The 16,254-nt window shown below is 38.2% G+C and overlaps 2 protein-coding genes across 2 annotated transcripts in view; both read left to right on the top strand.

The window, feature by feature from the left end:
- CUL5 (cullin 5) overlaps nt 1-4,340 on the top strand; it is a 95,794-nt gene extending 91,454 nt beyond the window's left edge. Inside the window, exon 19 of the mRNA XM_030836194.2 lies at nt 1,763-4,340. Within this exon, the coding sequence (XP_030692054.1) occupies nt 1,763-1,957 (195 nt within the window). The 3' untranslated portion in view covers nt 1,958-4,340. The remainder of the gene's footprint in view (nt 1-1,762) is intronic.
- A 10,401-nt stretch (nt 4,341-14,741) lies between these two features.
- The window catches only part of ACAT1 (acetyl-CoA acetyltransferase 1), a 29,782-nt gene continuing 28,269 nt past the window's right edge, over nt 14,742-16,254 (top strand). Inside the window, exon 1 of the mRNA XM_030836199.3 lies at nt 14,742-14,910. Within this exon, the coding sequence (XP_030692059.1) occupies nt 14,839-14,910 (72 nt within the window). The 5' untranslated portion in view covers nt 14,742-14,838. The remainder of the gene's footprint in view (nt 14,911-16,254) is intronic.

Below are 16,254 nucleotides of genomic sequence, written 5' to 3' on the forward strand. Positions count from 1 at the left end.
ATGCTCAGACTTATTTCTCCCTCATTCTACTCCACCCATCCTTGTTCTTTGCTGTTTTCACAGATGGCATCTGCATGTATTGAGGTTGAGAGAAATTCACTTGACTTCATAGTGACAGTGAAGGGATTGTCCTATCTGTACAGTTGTAACAGTGTTCTAGGTTTTTGGTCTTGTCAGCTCTAGAGTGCTTTATCTGTCAGCTCTAGAGTGCTTTATCTGTCACCTATGGGAATTTGACTTTCTATTGCTATCTATTGCTGATGTCTGTAGCAGATGAACTATGGTTTATTCTTTTTCCAGTTGGTAAGGACCACGTGTCCTCTTTCCTGTTCTGGCTGCCTGTCCTCTGCTCTTACTGAGCTCTTGAGCCCTCTGAGCCTCTGCTACATCTTCTTTGTGGCCCTTGGCCTACATGGCACACTGTTATCATCTGCTGTTACAGGATCACCCTCTCCTGACACTGAAGGCCCTGTGGCAGGTCCATTGGCTCTAAACTCTAATCATATGGGAACTGAGAGAAATTCAGGAGTGCAAATTACTTCCATCATATTATGCCACTTTTCAAGTGACCTCCAACCTATTAAATGGGACCAGGGCCAGAACCCCTCTGTTTTTCTCTTAACATCTCTAACACAGCCATCTTCACCTCTACCGAAGCTAGAATAGGAGAAATTGGAATATTTACAGTTGTTCCTCTCCTACTTACTGGTTTCTGTAATGTACAAGTGCCTGTAGGGGGACAGACTTTTTCCATCTTCTTTCTTTCTCTCTGGACCCTTGACATAAACCCCTGTGATCAAGAGCCTGGATCTGGACATACTGACATTGGGAGTAATTCACCTGACCTCCTAGTGGCAGTGTAGGAATCCTCATATCTGTACAGGGGAAGTTGAAGGTATACTTTTCTCACACTGAGTAGTGCCTGACTCCCAAGCCTATTGCCTTGTAGCCAAACTCCATTTTCAATGTTAAAAAGCAAATATTGATTCCTTTTTTTGTTTTCACATTTCTTTTATAATGAATTCTAACCTCCACTAAGGCAGATGAATGCCTTTTGTTGACTAAGCAGACACCTTGTACTGGAAAAGGCAAAAGAGAAAATATGTTGTAATTTTCTAATTTTCCTTATTAAAAATAATAATAATTAAAGAAATCATTAAGGAAGCTATTGATAAAATTGATTTAGATGAAAAGTGCTTACTCCTACAGAAAGTTAAACCATTTAATTGAGTCAGTACAAACTGAAGATACTTATAACAAGTACAGTTTATTATCTGATAAATTTATAAAGAATAGGAATTATTAATTTTTGAAACAGACAGCAACTGGCCTCTACTGCTATACAAAGAAGTAACTGTGAATACAAGGGAAAAAGTATGTGTAAGGGGTTTGTTGTATCTTAGTTGATAGTTGATTCTTAACACAATATCAGGTTATATACATATTGTGTTCACAGGTAAAATAAACTTTTTAAATGTACATAGTGTGGATACGAAGGAATGAAAGGAAATACACCAAAACCTTAGGTGTGATTTTCTTTTCATCAGAGAAGTTATGGGTAATTTTGTTTTTCCTCATTTTTTAAAATCTCCATAATATGCAGATTTTATTTTTCAGAGTGAAAAAAAGATAACTGGTCTCAAGATTGATCTAGTGATTGCTAATCATTTGGATAGGTATTGGATAGAGGATAAAATACATTAAAAGTCATTTTTTGTTTTGTTTTACTTAAAATAATTTAATATTTTATTTTTTCTTTTAGGAAGCTATCATACAAATAATGAAGATGAGAAAGAAAATTAGTAATGCTCAGCTGCAGACTGAATTAGTAGAAATTTTGAAAAACATGTTCTTGCCACAAAAGAAAATGATAAAAGAGCAAATAGAATGGCTAATAGAGCACAAATACATCAGAAGAGATGAATCTGATATCAACACTTTCATATATATGGCATAATTTTGAATATCATGGACAGTATTAAGAACCAAAATTTTGGAGTGCTTGGGCAGAAAGTTCTTGCAGTTTGTGCTAGAGGAAGGTTTATTTGGACTTTGATTACATAAATATTAAAATCTCTGCCTTACCTAACAAAACAACTATATTTTGCCAATCACATTAGTTAGCATGGTGGCATTCCCTTCATGTTGCACACTCTGTTTTAACAGCATGCCGTTTTGTGGAGAAACTTGCATTCATGAAGAGCCCATAATGAACTTTTAAAAATCTGATTTATACCCACCGGAAGAAATACAGTTGGGAAGGGTGAAAGTGGGGTTCTTGTTGCTTTTTTTTTTCCTTTTTTTTTTTCTTTTTTTCCTCTCTTACAAAAATGTACTTGCACAAGGAAGGATCTTCAGATGTTTGTGTGCTGAAAAATGCTGTTACGTTTTGTTTTAAAAAATGCAATTAAAACTAGAAATAGCACTCTTGGTTTCTTTTGATCAAAAGAGTGAGCTGGTCTACACAACATTGGGACAGGGCAGATATAGGTGAAAAGATAAGTTTATAATAGTATCAAATTATATGTTCAAACACTGCTTCAGTATAGCAGCTGGATTTTAGTGGTGACTTAAAAATGGTATTAAATTTTTCCAGCTAAAAAATGTTGGCTTTCTTTAAGCAGGAGACTACTGTCTTAGTTGTTTATTGTTAAATGATGAAGAGTTTTTTAAATCTTACATGGCTAAGAGAGCTTGTTTTGAAAAAGTGAAGCTCATATTAATTATTATTTTAATTGTTTAAAAAAATGTATGGAGATAGGTTGGTCGATTGCAGAGTCAAAACAGCAAAATAAGCATTTTAAGTGTTTACTAAGACACTTAATATTTATATACTTAATATTTATTATGCCATATTCAAATTTATTAAAAACAAGACAGAAATCTCCTGCTTTAATATAATACAGTTATGTAACTGACCTCTTAATCTGTAGCATAGAAATATTTTGAAATTTTAAAGTCTCATGATTAGGGATTTATAACCTCAGGTTTCTGGAAAGGAAGACATTCTGTTTTAAAAAGTAATAATTAGGTATCAGTCACCTAGGAGGAAGAGAAAAACCACAACATAGACCTGAAAAGCATAAGCAAAATTGTTGCAATCTTAATATGAGCAGTAAACTTGCCAAATATATGTATATATATATTTATATATTTTAAAAATAAGCATTTAAAAAATGTTCAGAAGGCAACACTTACCTTGTTCCTTTTAGTCAATCCAAAGTAGCAACTTACTAGTTGCTGGCAACTGAATACCCAGAGTAATGGAGATTTTAGGACTTGAGGACATGAACAACTTAAAAGAGAAAAACTTACTCCCCTTTGGGAAAGAATGGCTCAACATGGATTTTATTCATTGTGGTGCACATTTCAAATTTTCTTGCAAATTATTTTATATTTTATTTGATATTAAGTAATATTTTAAATTATTTTGATGATAGTAGGAAATGGAGTGCCAGAGTGTTGAAAGGCGTACAGTATTATTACAGAGTGCTTTCAAGAGCATTTCATGGAACCTGTCCCCAATCCCAAGAGACTTTGTGAGCTGCCTGCTGAAAGGAAGGACAGCAAATTTAAAACATTTTAAAGGTTTTGCTGCTATAGTCAAAGGCCTATTCTGAAACTCATAAGAAATTGGAATTTTGTTTCTAATTTAAAATCTTACGTTTGAGCTCTAAGGTAGCATATGTCAGTTATTAGACCAAGCATATTGTGAAGATTAAACTAAATTAGCACTCACTGTTTTCTCTAATTAGATGACTGTTAACAATGGATAAATTCAAAATTTTTAAAAACTGATAATTTGGTAATAATTGTGGCCCTTATGTTTAATAAATAGTTTGGTATTGGCATATTTACTTATCTGATAAAAGAGCGCCAAAGGAGGAAGCAATGGAAAGAAAAATTACAGGCCATTTCTTAAAGTTTAAGATTTGTTGTTGTTTTAAACCAGAATAGTTCTCAGAACTTTTTTTGGAATTTCTAATCTTTTTTTAGTCATTTAAGAATGAGAGCCATGATGTTTTGATTTACAAAGGCAAATTTAATGCAAAAGTGGGTAACTCTAAATCCATAGCAAAGTTTTCTAATAATTTTATAAATTTTTAAATTGCTAATTATGTCCTAATTGTATTTTGGGGAATAGAACAGCAACAAATACTGTAGACTTACAGTTTTCATCATTTTGTTCATTATGTATACAAAAGTATATCTGACTACTTTTTGGTGTTTATGAAAACCGTTTAGTTGACAAGGTGCCTATACCATTGTTGAATTTTCTTTAAATATATTTTGACAACAGATTTGCTAATTAAAAAAAAAAAAAGGATCTGGAAAAAAAACTACCAGCAATTTGCTAAAGATACAGAATCACAGTTAGTATCCTTTATTACTAAGTCCCTTTTCTCTAATGTGCACTTAAAATTAGTGCTATCTGAGCAGGGATGAACTCTGATATAGTTAAGGGGAAAAATATATACATATATGTGCATATATTTTTTTCATGAGCAGTATGGCAATAGGACACTTCAGAGGTTAAGATTTGAACATTGATCTTCTAATATAAAGGTGGAGCCATCTTGAAAATGTTAACCTTTATTGCCATCTCATTGCCAGAGTAAGTAGATATGAAACAAAACTTACAAAGTGAAAATACAGAACAATTTTAATGCTTACAATGAGTTAAATATTTAGAGTATTACTGTTCTAATGATTTAATGAGTATCCTGAAATAAATTCTGAAGTCTTCCAATTTTTACATTTATTGGAGGGGTCCCTGCATTCTGGCAAACTTTATTTAAGTCTCTTTCTCTTATTTTGTGCATAAATGTTAAAATTTCCAAAAATGAAATGTTAGCTTTCTTATTTTTACCTTTTATTAAATTTAATACAAACTATGACCGGAGTAGTTTAAAAGTATTTTGTATTATTTGCAGTAGGATGTCATTGGCCCTGCTCAAAGGGCAAATTTTAAAAATTCAATTTGGGTGAAAGTTTTGCTAGTTTTCCAGAAAGATTTGCTATCTTAAACTCAAGCTTGTTTTTTCTATTTTCATGTAAATGACTGGGATGCTATCTTATAAACTCTTCCAATGTCATGTTTGTGAAATAAACATTACAATGAGAGCTTTCCTGTCATCTACACTATATATGTTGTCTGGAGTGTTGAACAAATTTGAGTTCCTAAGTTGTAATCTATCCTCGTATATACAATTTTGAATGTGTGCCACTACATACTGAGATGATAATGCTGTACAATTTTAAATGGTAGCAGTTTCTGTATGCAGTAGGCTGAAATATTTTGATGAACTGCTTAATTTTTGGATTTTATTTTTTAAGTTGTATAATTTATTTTCTTGCAAAATAAAAATGTAATATAAAAGCTTTCACCTATCAAGAAAATGTTGATGTTCTACTGTAAAATAGTTTCTAAGAGTTTAGTTAAAATTTTTATAATAGGTATATTTATATATTTAATTGTGAAATAGTAAATCTTAGCCAGCCTTAGGAATCAGAAATATGAAAAGTAACCCACTTATTTCTTTTAAATTTCAAAATCTAGTTCAAAATGAAAGCTAACAGGAATGTAGCTTTTCCATTGATGATGGCATAGGGCTATCATGCCTGGAAGAGTTCAAAATTTCAAACCTGAAAGTGATTAATGCATTCATTCATCCGTTTAGATAGGTCATGTCATAACCAAAATTTAAATTTTATATCAGACAAAAGTAAAAAATATATCACAAATTATTTCATGTTTTGTATATTTTTGGAAGTTTGTGAATATTTAAATTTCAAAGCTAGAGATAGTTGTAATAAGGTTACGAAGATGGACTGTGTCTTAGTCTTGGTGGTTGTAACAAAGTACCATAGACTGCATGACTTATAAACCAACAGAAATTTATTTCTCATAGTTCTGCAGGCTCAAAGTCTGAGATCAGAGTGCCAGCATGGTTGGTTCTGGTGAGGAACCTCTTTCAGGTTGCTGCTGACTTCTGTGTCCTCACATGGCAGAAAGAGGGTTTAGAGAGCTCTGGGTCTCCTTTATAAAGGCACTAATCCCATTCACAAGGGCTCCACTCTCATGACCTAATTACCTCCCAAAGTAAATGCCCCACCTACCAATAACGTCACATTGGGGATTAGGTTTCAACATAGGATTTTTGGAGAGAGACAGACATTCAGTCTTTAGCACTTCATAATGACCCTAAAATCAACCTTGGACTTTCTGGGATTTGGAGGTGGGGGGAAATTGACTTGGAAATGAAGGTAGAGAAAAGTGTGGCCTCAGTTTAAGATTCCCCAGAACGTAGAAACAGGTTAGGCATAGAAACAGGCAGAAGCTTCTGGGCCCCTTACTTGCCCATGTCTCCCAAGGCACTAGGAGGGACCCTAAGAGTTTTGTATTTGTGATTTATATTATTTTTCTCAAAGAGAATCCCCTAAATATCCAAGGTTGAATCCAGTCCTGCTAAAACTGAATGCAAAAAGAAACGTGTCTGGCACACAGAAGGCATTCAAGTGCGGATTGAATGAATGAGGTGTGTGTGCCTGAGAACAGAGTAGAGTTTAATACTTTGTTTTAAATGGGAAGAGTTTATTTTCTAATTGCCTATTCTAGACTGTAAAATCAAATACGGACTTTGCATGTCACTAAACTTCTATTTTAACCAATGGACAGTATGGAACAGGGGTCTTAGACTGTTGAGGAGTTACAGACTTTTATGAGCGTCTGATTAAAGAAAAAGACATGCATATAAAGATACGGACAATTCTGTTTATAAATTTTAAGTATTCCAACACTCAAGATTAAAAATCTTTGATAATGAGATCCCACAGTGAGTAAAGAGAGTAAGTAGCAGCCTGCTCTCTGAATTGGTAACAGCTTAATGTCACAAGTGCTGATTCAAACTTAGATCTATACTAGTTGTTGTCTGTTTTTATCTAAAGAATGACAGGAGACTTCCCTGGGTGTTATTGGGGTTTGCTATTTTCATTAATGATAAATGCAGTATTTTATTATTGTGGTTGCTGAAGCAGACTGATACTACTTAGATGTTTCTTTGACACTGGTTGATGGTTGAAGGGTAGCAGTGGGAACCAGGAAGGCAGAGAGGAAAGAGCCAACTTTGCAACAAGCCAGGTTTGAAAATTAACACTCCTGTTAAGAGACCACAATTATCATACCTCTAAGAAGGGGTGGGGCTTGGGACTACCTTTACAAGGCCCTTTTCCTAGGGCTGCTAAGTGTGTAATTTTCTTGCCCCCTACTCTACCTTACCTCCTCCATTCTCAGCAGATGACCTTACTTTGGGAATATAAGCAGAGAAAATAAAATAAGGCTTTCAGGCATGCACTTTCATAACTTGCTTTCTCTACCTCTAAACTTTACTTCTAACAGTGCCCATTTTCATCTGCCTACCTATCTCAGAGGAGGGGCTGCCTCACTTCTTCCTCGAGGCCAACTGTTTTTTTTATCTTTTCCTGAATTCCTTCTGCTTCTGTGTTTTGCTCCAGAATACCTACATTTCCTGTATCTTCCAAACATCTTTTTATTAGTTATTTCCTCTTTAGCCTCCTACAGGGGTTCTCAAAGTTTTGGTCCACAGACCAGCAGCATTATCATCACTCAAGAACTTGTTGGAAATGCAAGTTTTTGAGCTCCACCCCAGACCTACTGATTCAGAAAGTCTTTGTGGGGGGGCGGTGTCTCAGCGATCTGAATTTTAATAAGCCTTCCAGGTGATGCTGATGCACTAAAGTTTGAGAACCACTGTCTTACAAACATTCAAGTATCCGCCATCCTTAAAAAAAATGCCTTCCCCTACCTTGGTCAAGTTATGACCCTTGTTTTCCTCCTTCCTCCATTTTCTGCTAAACATCTTGAAAGAATAGTCCACAATCTGTCTCTATTTCTTCTACTTAGTACTCATTGGCTTATGTCCTCACTGGTCCTCTTGCCAAGGTCATCAGTGACCTCCTATTGCTTAATCAGAAGCTCATTTTCAATCTTCCTCTAACTTGACCTCCTTACAGCATTTGCATCTTGAACACTCCTGGTTATTGAATTTTGTTCATCTCTTGACTTCAAAGATACCATTCTTTCCTGGTCCCACATTTATCTCTCAGTTTTCTCAGTCTCATTCTCTGGCTCTTCCTCTGCCTGCACATCCCAGAATTTCATCTCCATTTCTACTCTTGCTGAGCTACATGCTCTTCCTGGGTAATTTTATCTACCTCTGTGGCTTCAACCACCGTCTGCATGTTGATGCTTCAGACTGTCTGCAACTGCTTGCAAGATCGACATGTATTTCCAGGTATTTCTTGAACATCTCATCATCCATCACAGACTTGCTCCACTTAATAACTATCTCCATCTTCCAGGTTAGCAACCTTCATTTGACTGTCTATTGACCCCCTCCCCACACCACATTATTGATTCTAGTTATGTATTATCTCTAGAATCTGACCTTTGTTCGCCTTTACTTCTGTGTTTACTGAATGAATAAGAACATTTCATAGTATGCTTATACTAGGTGAAGTAGGTAGGGACTAGCTGTTGGGTTGCTTCTTAGCCTACGTTTGGAAGTAGACTAAGTGTACTGAGTGATAAGTAGTGGTCAGTAAGATTATGTTTGCTTTAAATCTGTGGCATTTCTGGACCACTGGCCTAGCTCTAATTTTTCTCTTAATTGAGCTCATACCTCAATGTCTGAGGCCTAAGACAGCAGCAGATGTAAATTGGGTCATTCCTTTTAGCCTGTGGCTGAGGAGCCACTCCAAATCTAAAACATAAAAGCAGGAAAAGGACTTTCGTCATTTAAAAAATTTCCCACATTTTTTAGTGCAGTTCCTTGCTCAGTTAGGGGCCCACTACTTGTAAAATTGAATTGAAAGGCTTGGGAGCCACTGTTGAGCAGACCTCCTAAAGGTGGAGGAACATGTAACAAGCCCAAAAGTCATTCTTGGGACAAGTAGGACTTCTGTCTTACACTTACTAAGAACTTCCTAAAATATATTCTTTTGTATCTTTTTGTTCTAAACCCCAAGATAAATCATATGAAAGTTGTTTTTAGGAACTCTCTTCTGTTGCGCCATCTTCCTATTGTAATCATTTTCTTGTTGAATACCTGTTGTCAAATGACAAAAATAGGACAATTTAATAACGAGTTTGATATCTGTTATTCAAGGGAAAACTTGTACTCCCCATGGATTTGGGGGAGTACAGTGCCTCACAAGCAGCGGAGTACTCTTCCTGAGGGATTTGGGGCAAGAGCGAGTTTTATAGACCTTTAGAAGTGGCAAAGTGGAAACAGCATGATTGGCTTGGAGGTCAAGGATTTCCTTATAAGGCTAGCAGGTCAATCAGGGAATAAGGAAAGAGTATTTGGCTTAGTTAATTGTCTGAGTTTGCATATCTGACCTTACTTAGAACAAAGAAGTTATTACAAATTCTTGGCAGTTGGGGGTTGGCTGGTTTGATATACTCTATTTCTGCTCAAGTGAAGCATTTACAGGGACATGAAAATTATCTAAGTTTCAGTTTGCTGACATGGCACCCTAGGCAGGAGGAGCTTCACCCTGGGCTTGGAAAATTATTTCAACAATGGGGTACAAACATTTCTAGATATCTGCTAAAGAAGCTCTTGACACTGTCCTTCCCAGGATTTCAAGAAAGGAGATGTTTTGTGGGGTATATAATTAGGAAACATAAGGAAGTGACATGTAATTTGACTCAGGATGAGTATATTAGTTTCCTATGGCTGCCATAACAAAATACCACAAACAAATTTATTTTCTCACAGTTCTGGAGGCTAGAAGTCTGAAATCCAGGTGTTGGCAGGGTTGGTACCTTCTGTAGGGTCTAAGGGAGAATCTATTCCATGCTTCTCTCCTAGCTTCTGGTGGTTGCTGGTATTCCTTGGTGGTTCATTTTTTGTAGGTGCATCACTCCAGTCTCTGCCTCCTCCACATGGCCCTCTCACTGTGTGTGTCCTTTCTTGTTATAAGGACACCAGTCATTGTATTTAGTTTAGGGCCCACCCTAATTCAGTATGACCTCATCTTAACTTGATTACATCTGCAAAAACCCTATTTCCAAATAAAGTCATTCACAGGCAGTATTTGTGGGGGACACTAGTCAAGCTAGTACAACGAGTTATTCCAACAGACTAACTATGATAGAAGTTACTTGCTATAGAAGAATTTAATTCGAAGTGAATAACAAATATCCTTGTATTGTGAATTGAATACATGCATTTTTTCTAAACTCTTAAGAAAATTGTTTATTTTCCACTTTGTTCTCTGCTATGAAAATATTATTCTAATGTTCCTAAAACTAACTTATACTTTTAGAAAAGCACTCTGGGGCTTATGACTATAGTTATGGACATTTATAAAGAAGAAGAGGCCAAAAAGTTTATTTTATCAATACTGATAGTATACTTTCCAAGACATAAGACTCCACTTACACTTATTGGCTAGATCTCTAACAAATGTAGTTAACTTAGAATCCAAGATGAGGTCCATTTCGAAAGATGTAGTCTTTATTAACGACTCTATGTCCAGCCACTGTGTTATCTAATGTGATAGGAATGATAACTTGAAGCTACAAATTCAGATATGCAAAAAAAAAAAAGCTTTAAATTCTCTCTAAGCTGGACTTAATTTTTTTTTTATTCAAACACTTCATTTCTATCTCATGGAAGAAATTTTAATCTAGTCATTTTCACCTAAACTCAGTCAAATTCAGTTATCTTTTCATAAATTTTAAGTTAAAGGTTTGTCACTTTCAGGATTGTTCCCTTCACCCCTTCTATCTTGGGTATGATATCGTCCTGGTCTGCCTCATATCCAGCCTGGTAACGCCTGTATGACTTGTATGGTGAGGCCCTGTTTCCCAACAGTGGAGCCTCTTGAGGATCACCAGCTCCAGTTCAGCTAACTTCTGTACTCTTCACAGCTATAACAGGAAAATCACCCATTTAGCTGTATGGGGGGGCTCTTTGGGTCATGGGGACTTTCTGTGAGGCTACCTTAGGCTCCTCATATCCAAGCACCCTAAGCAATCTTCCATTTAACCTCAAGTGCTCATGTGGGCTACCTTTTCAGACAAGCTGGTTTGAATCAGGGAACTGAGATCTACTCTCCGTCATACCACTGAATTTATTGTGTGTGTGTGTGTGTGTGCGTGCGTGCGTGCGTGTGTGTGTGTGTGTGTGTAGAGGGGATGATTCTAATGTCACATTCCCCTGTGGCTGGGCTGCAGGAGGAGACAGAGATCAGGGACACTCCTCAGAGGCTGATCCTCTGGCTTCCTCTCCAGCTCTAGCCTTTCTCCCCTGAGTTCTACTTAACTAGTATTGGATAGGGGTAGGAAAAATGGATTTCAAATACTTGTTGTCTTCTACCTGAACTGTGACTTTAGAATTCTGGAATAAAAAGTTTAGTGTCCTGTTGTCTGTTTGCTTTGGTTCTGCTTCCCCTCAGGGTGGTTGTGGCTTCACATCCGGGGTGTGAATGGGGATTATCACAGATGTATAAAGAAGTGGAGGTGGAGGGTGCAGCGTGACACAGCTCACAGCATAATCTGATTCTCTGCTACCTTTCTTTTTATAATTCTTGCTCCATCTACTTTGGTGAGTCCTCTTCCTCCACCTAAATGCAGGTGTTCCCCAAGTTTCTTTCTCTGTAGACTCTTTGGGTAATTTCATCTATTTAATACCGTCAACAATTACCTCTTTGCCCTAACTCCCAATTCTATGCTTTGAATGGATTCCTAATTAAATTTTTTTGATAAACATAAATAAAGATCAGAATTAGATTTTATTTATTTAGGAGTCTAAGTGTAAGCCACTCAAGTGCTACAATTATTCTTGTTGCAGTGAATTTCCCTATTTTCTTTAAAAAAAAAATTTGACTTTCCAAATTCCTAGATTCTTAAATGAAATTATTAACTACATTTTGGCTGCCTTATTTTTCTGAATTTTAGTTTGAAGGGAAGCTATCTGCTGTAGCTCAGGAGTAAATTTGCTCTCCTCTCCCAACTGCCCCTAAGTCTCTTTGAACTTCTCTAGAAGTCATGCTGTCCAACATAGTGGCAATATTTCCTGATAGTGCTTTTGACAGCAGAATTGTCCAAAGCTGACCCCTGTGCTTCTAAGGCAAGTCTCTCGTAAGGCAAAACTAGTGTAGAGGTTAAGAGCCTAGTTCTGGCAACCAGACAGCCTGGGTTCAAATTGCAGCTCTGTCACTAATTACTTGCTCTGTGACCTTGGACAATTTATGGAATCTAAATTTCCTCACCTATAAAATGAGTAACAAAGCTCCCTAATTCATTGGGTTTTTGTGAGGATTAAAGAATTAAACAGTGAAAGAAATGCCCCATACTAAGAACTATGTAAGGAGCTATTATTATAACCAGTCATCTTTTGCTGTTTGTTCACCTAGTGTAATTATTAGCCTTGGCCTCTGTTTATTAGGCCAGACTAGCTGCTTAATTTTCTCAGTTATTTCTTTAAAATTCAACTTTTTCAGATAAAGATGTGATATATCTTGTACATTTCACACACATGCACAAACACACACACACACAAACACAATTTCAGCACTGGTACACATTGTAATGATTTCCTTTCATAGCCATTAAAGCCGTAGGTACGAAAAAGTTTGTGCTTGGCCTACAGTAGGGTCAGCAAGAGAGAAGGCTTGAGCGTGACATTCAAAGGAAGTAGACAGGACTTGGTGACTTATTGATTATAGAGGATCTGGTAGGTGAAGGTATTACACACCACTCTAAGGGACCAACCTAGGGTGATTGGGAAAGTAAAGATAGGGGTGCTGTATTTATCTATTGCTATGTAAAAATGACCCCAAAACATAGTGGCTTAAAACAACAATAGCTATTTATTTTCTCTCGTTTCTGTGGATCATGAATTCAGACAGGGCACAGGAAGGGATGGCTGGTCTCTGCTCCATGATGTCTGGGGTCTCAGCTGGAAGGTTGAAGGCTGGGACTGGAAGTCATCAGAGAGCTTTTTTTAATCCATATTTCTGGCTAGACCTATACTGGGAGGTCACATACCTCACTTCTGTGATACTCCATGGTCAGGGCAGTCAGTATTCCCTCCCCAGATTCAAGGGGAGGGAACACCAACCCCACCTCTGGTTGGAGGAGTGAGCATGAGTCATATTGAAAGAAGAGCTTGTAGGGTAGGCTAATTGTATGATTAGGCCACCCAAGATGGCTGTTCTCTTGCTCTCTGTACATCCCTCAACCAGACCCTGCTTCACCTATACCCTACTCACCTGACTGACCTTCCCTTTTCATCATAGAGCCTGATCAGTAAATGCCTACCTACTTGCCCTGACCCCAGCTAGTGAGTGTTGTAATCTTTAAATCAGAACAGCTCCACAAAGATGGTTTATCAAAGGGGCAGTGAGGGTTGTCTCCTCTGCTGGTTTCCCTGGTAACTGATGAGGCAACCTGATATCAATTCCCCCGTAACAATTCCCTTTTCTTCCGGTAGGGAAGACTGTTGCCACTGCCAGCCTGCCATCTGCTGCCAACAATGGTGTGTCTCTCCAGGACCCTCTTGCTTTGGGTGTAAGTAAGATCCCCTATCCAATAAACCATTGATGTCTCTGTCGCTAACTCTGGATTCTTTCCATCTTGAGGCTGGGCAATTACAAGCTTTGAAGTCCTGCTGGGGTGCAGCCCAACACTAACTTTTGGTGTGGCCAACTTTGAAAAATACAATCTCCCACTTGTTACAAAACATAATTAAGGGTGGGGATTTTACTTTAGGAAAAACCTGGGTTTGGCTTGGAGTAAGTAGGGTTAAAGTGCTCACTTTGTATGTTGTCACTCCTATCTTCTGTATAAAGTAAGTACAGGGAATTCCCTGGTGGTCCAGTGGTTAGGACTCTGCACTTTCACTGCTGTGGGCCTGGGTTCAATATCTGTTGGGGAACAAAATCCCACAAGCCACTTGGGCAAAAAAAAGCCAAAACAACAACAAGCAAAATTAAAGAAATAGAAAAAAATTAAATAAATAAATAAAATAAATATAAACGAAAACAATGTTACAAAGTCACAAAAATTTGCTGTCTCCAGCTGAAGATCCAAAATTAAGCAGTGGGTTCCCAAAACGTGAGAACATCATACCTAACACATCATTCTCTGGAAATAGGTACAGGAAAGCAATGCCATGTAATGCTATCAGTTCAGACCCCAGCTCTACCACTTTCCAGGCCATCATGGAAAAATAAGTTAATTTCTTTGTAGCTCAGTTATCTCATTAGTTAAGGGTGGATAATAATAGCATCTAATTCATGGAGTTTTTGTGAAGGTTAATATAATTTTATTAATTGTTCAAAGTTAGGCATTAATGTTTCCTATTCCTCTTCTTCCTCCTACTAAGAAACAATTGCAAAATTATCTCATCATAAATGAAAAGCTAACTGGATTGCTTGAAAATATTTTCATGAATTTCCTTTGTGCTTTGTGGGTATTAAGTGAGAGAAGCAGGCCCAGTGAACAGAAAAGGCCCAGGTTACACATAAACCACTGGTCTCAGAAGGTCAGAAGTAGTGGAAAGAGGACCTGGCACCTTATCAGCAGACTTCTAAGCCAGCGCTTCCTGCCACGCGCCGCTCGGGCGTCCCAGCGCCAGGCTCCGTCCCTCCCCTCCTATGCTGCCGGCCAATGGCCGCCGGCCGTCGCGGCCCGAGGCTGCTATTGGAGGAGGCGGCCGGGTCGGCGGTTGAAGCGGGGTCGGGCACCCGCCGCTTGCGATCACATCTCTCCGAGGGTATCTGTCCGCTCGGCGCTCGGCCACCATGGCTGTGCTGGCGGCGCTTCTGCGTGGTGGCGCCCGTGGGCGCAGCCCCCTGCTTCGGAGGCAGATGCAGGTGAGAGGGACTGGGACTCGGGTCTCGCCTCGGAAGTCTTCTGCGTGCGGCCTCGCGGCCGGAAGGAGCCCTAAGTGCAGGCCTGAGGAAGCCCCCGGAGGGACCCACGCCCCGAAAGCCACGCGCTCAGACTTGCCGGCTCGCACAGGGCGTTTCCATTCTCAGGGGGCTCTCCCGGATCGTGATAATTGCTTTCTGGTGTGTCAGGTGGGGCAGGTATTTTGACAGGCAGAAAGGCGCGGGCTTGGTTCTGACCTTGCCCGACGGGTAGGGAAGGCCCGTAAAACTGTTTTCGAGCTTCTCTTTAAAACATGTTTGTGAGCGTTATTGTCAAGAGATTTTGATTTCCTGCAATAGGTAATCATTATGGGCTTACAGGGTGATAATAAAAAGATGTACCGACTCGGAGCAACTTCAAACCTATAAGGGAAAATAAATGGCTACTCACTTTCTTGATGAGTAATGCTTACGTATTAAGGGCGTCCAGAGCCGTGTTTCTCCTCTGGCTGTTGTGTTTAGGGAACACAGGAGCGACAGCCTTGAAAGAATCTACTGTTTTCCGTACATCAAAGCAAGCTAGCTTGCACCACATGTTTAGGGTCTGGCAAAAGCTAAAGAGTAGGTAGAGAAGTTCAGGGTGTGGTTGGTGAAGCTTGACTTTTCCAGTTTGGTTGGAGCAATAAAGTTTGAAATCCAGTCATATTGTAAGAGTCTGGATTTGACTTAAAGTCAGTGAGGACCGTTGATATTTTTGCTCTTGTCATAATTAGAGGTATAGGAGCATTGAAGTGGGGAAAAAACTATTGTCTGTTAGGTGTGATGTAACTTGAACGGGTGTGTTGGCAGTAGGAGCTGAAAGGGAGGAGCACTATGCAAGAGATTGTGAAAGAATAAGTGTAGAACTTGACAAATGCCGAGTGAGGGTGGGAGCCAAGGGAAAAGGAAGAGTCTAAAATTAATCCTGGGTGACTGAGATAATAGAAAAGTCAGGAGGAGTGGGTTTCCAGGAAACATGAGTTCTTAGCATATTTGTTAGTATGTCGGAAATCACAAAAATGTACTTGGGTCATCCTGAGTTTCAACCAACATTTATTGGTGAATTAGGTGAAATAAGTACTCTAATTTTGTAAAAAACAAAACAAAACATAAACCAAATGGAGAACCCTCTTAATTTATAGTTTAACTGGGAGCTTAAAATCAAACACAATTGTTGCTGATGAGAAAAATGAAGTTGTAGGTTATGTAGCATATGATTTGTGGTGTTCATTTAATTGAACTCTAGGAATTAGTTGTATTGGTTGTTACTTGAATTAAGTGGTCATTTAATGAACCATGGAAATCCAT

The sequence above is a fragment of the Globicephala melas genome, chromosome 8 (genome assembly GCF_963455315.2).
Source record: "Globicephala melas chromosome 8, mGloMel1.2, whole genome shotgun sequence".
Classification (NCBI taxonomy): Eukaryota; Metazoa; Chordata; class Mammalia; order Artiodactyla; family Delphinidae; genus Globicephala; species Globicephala melas.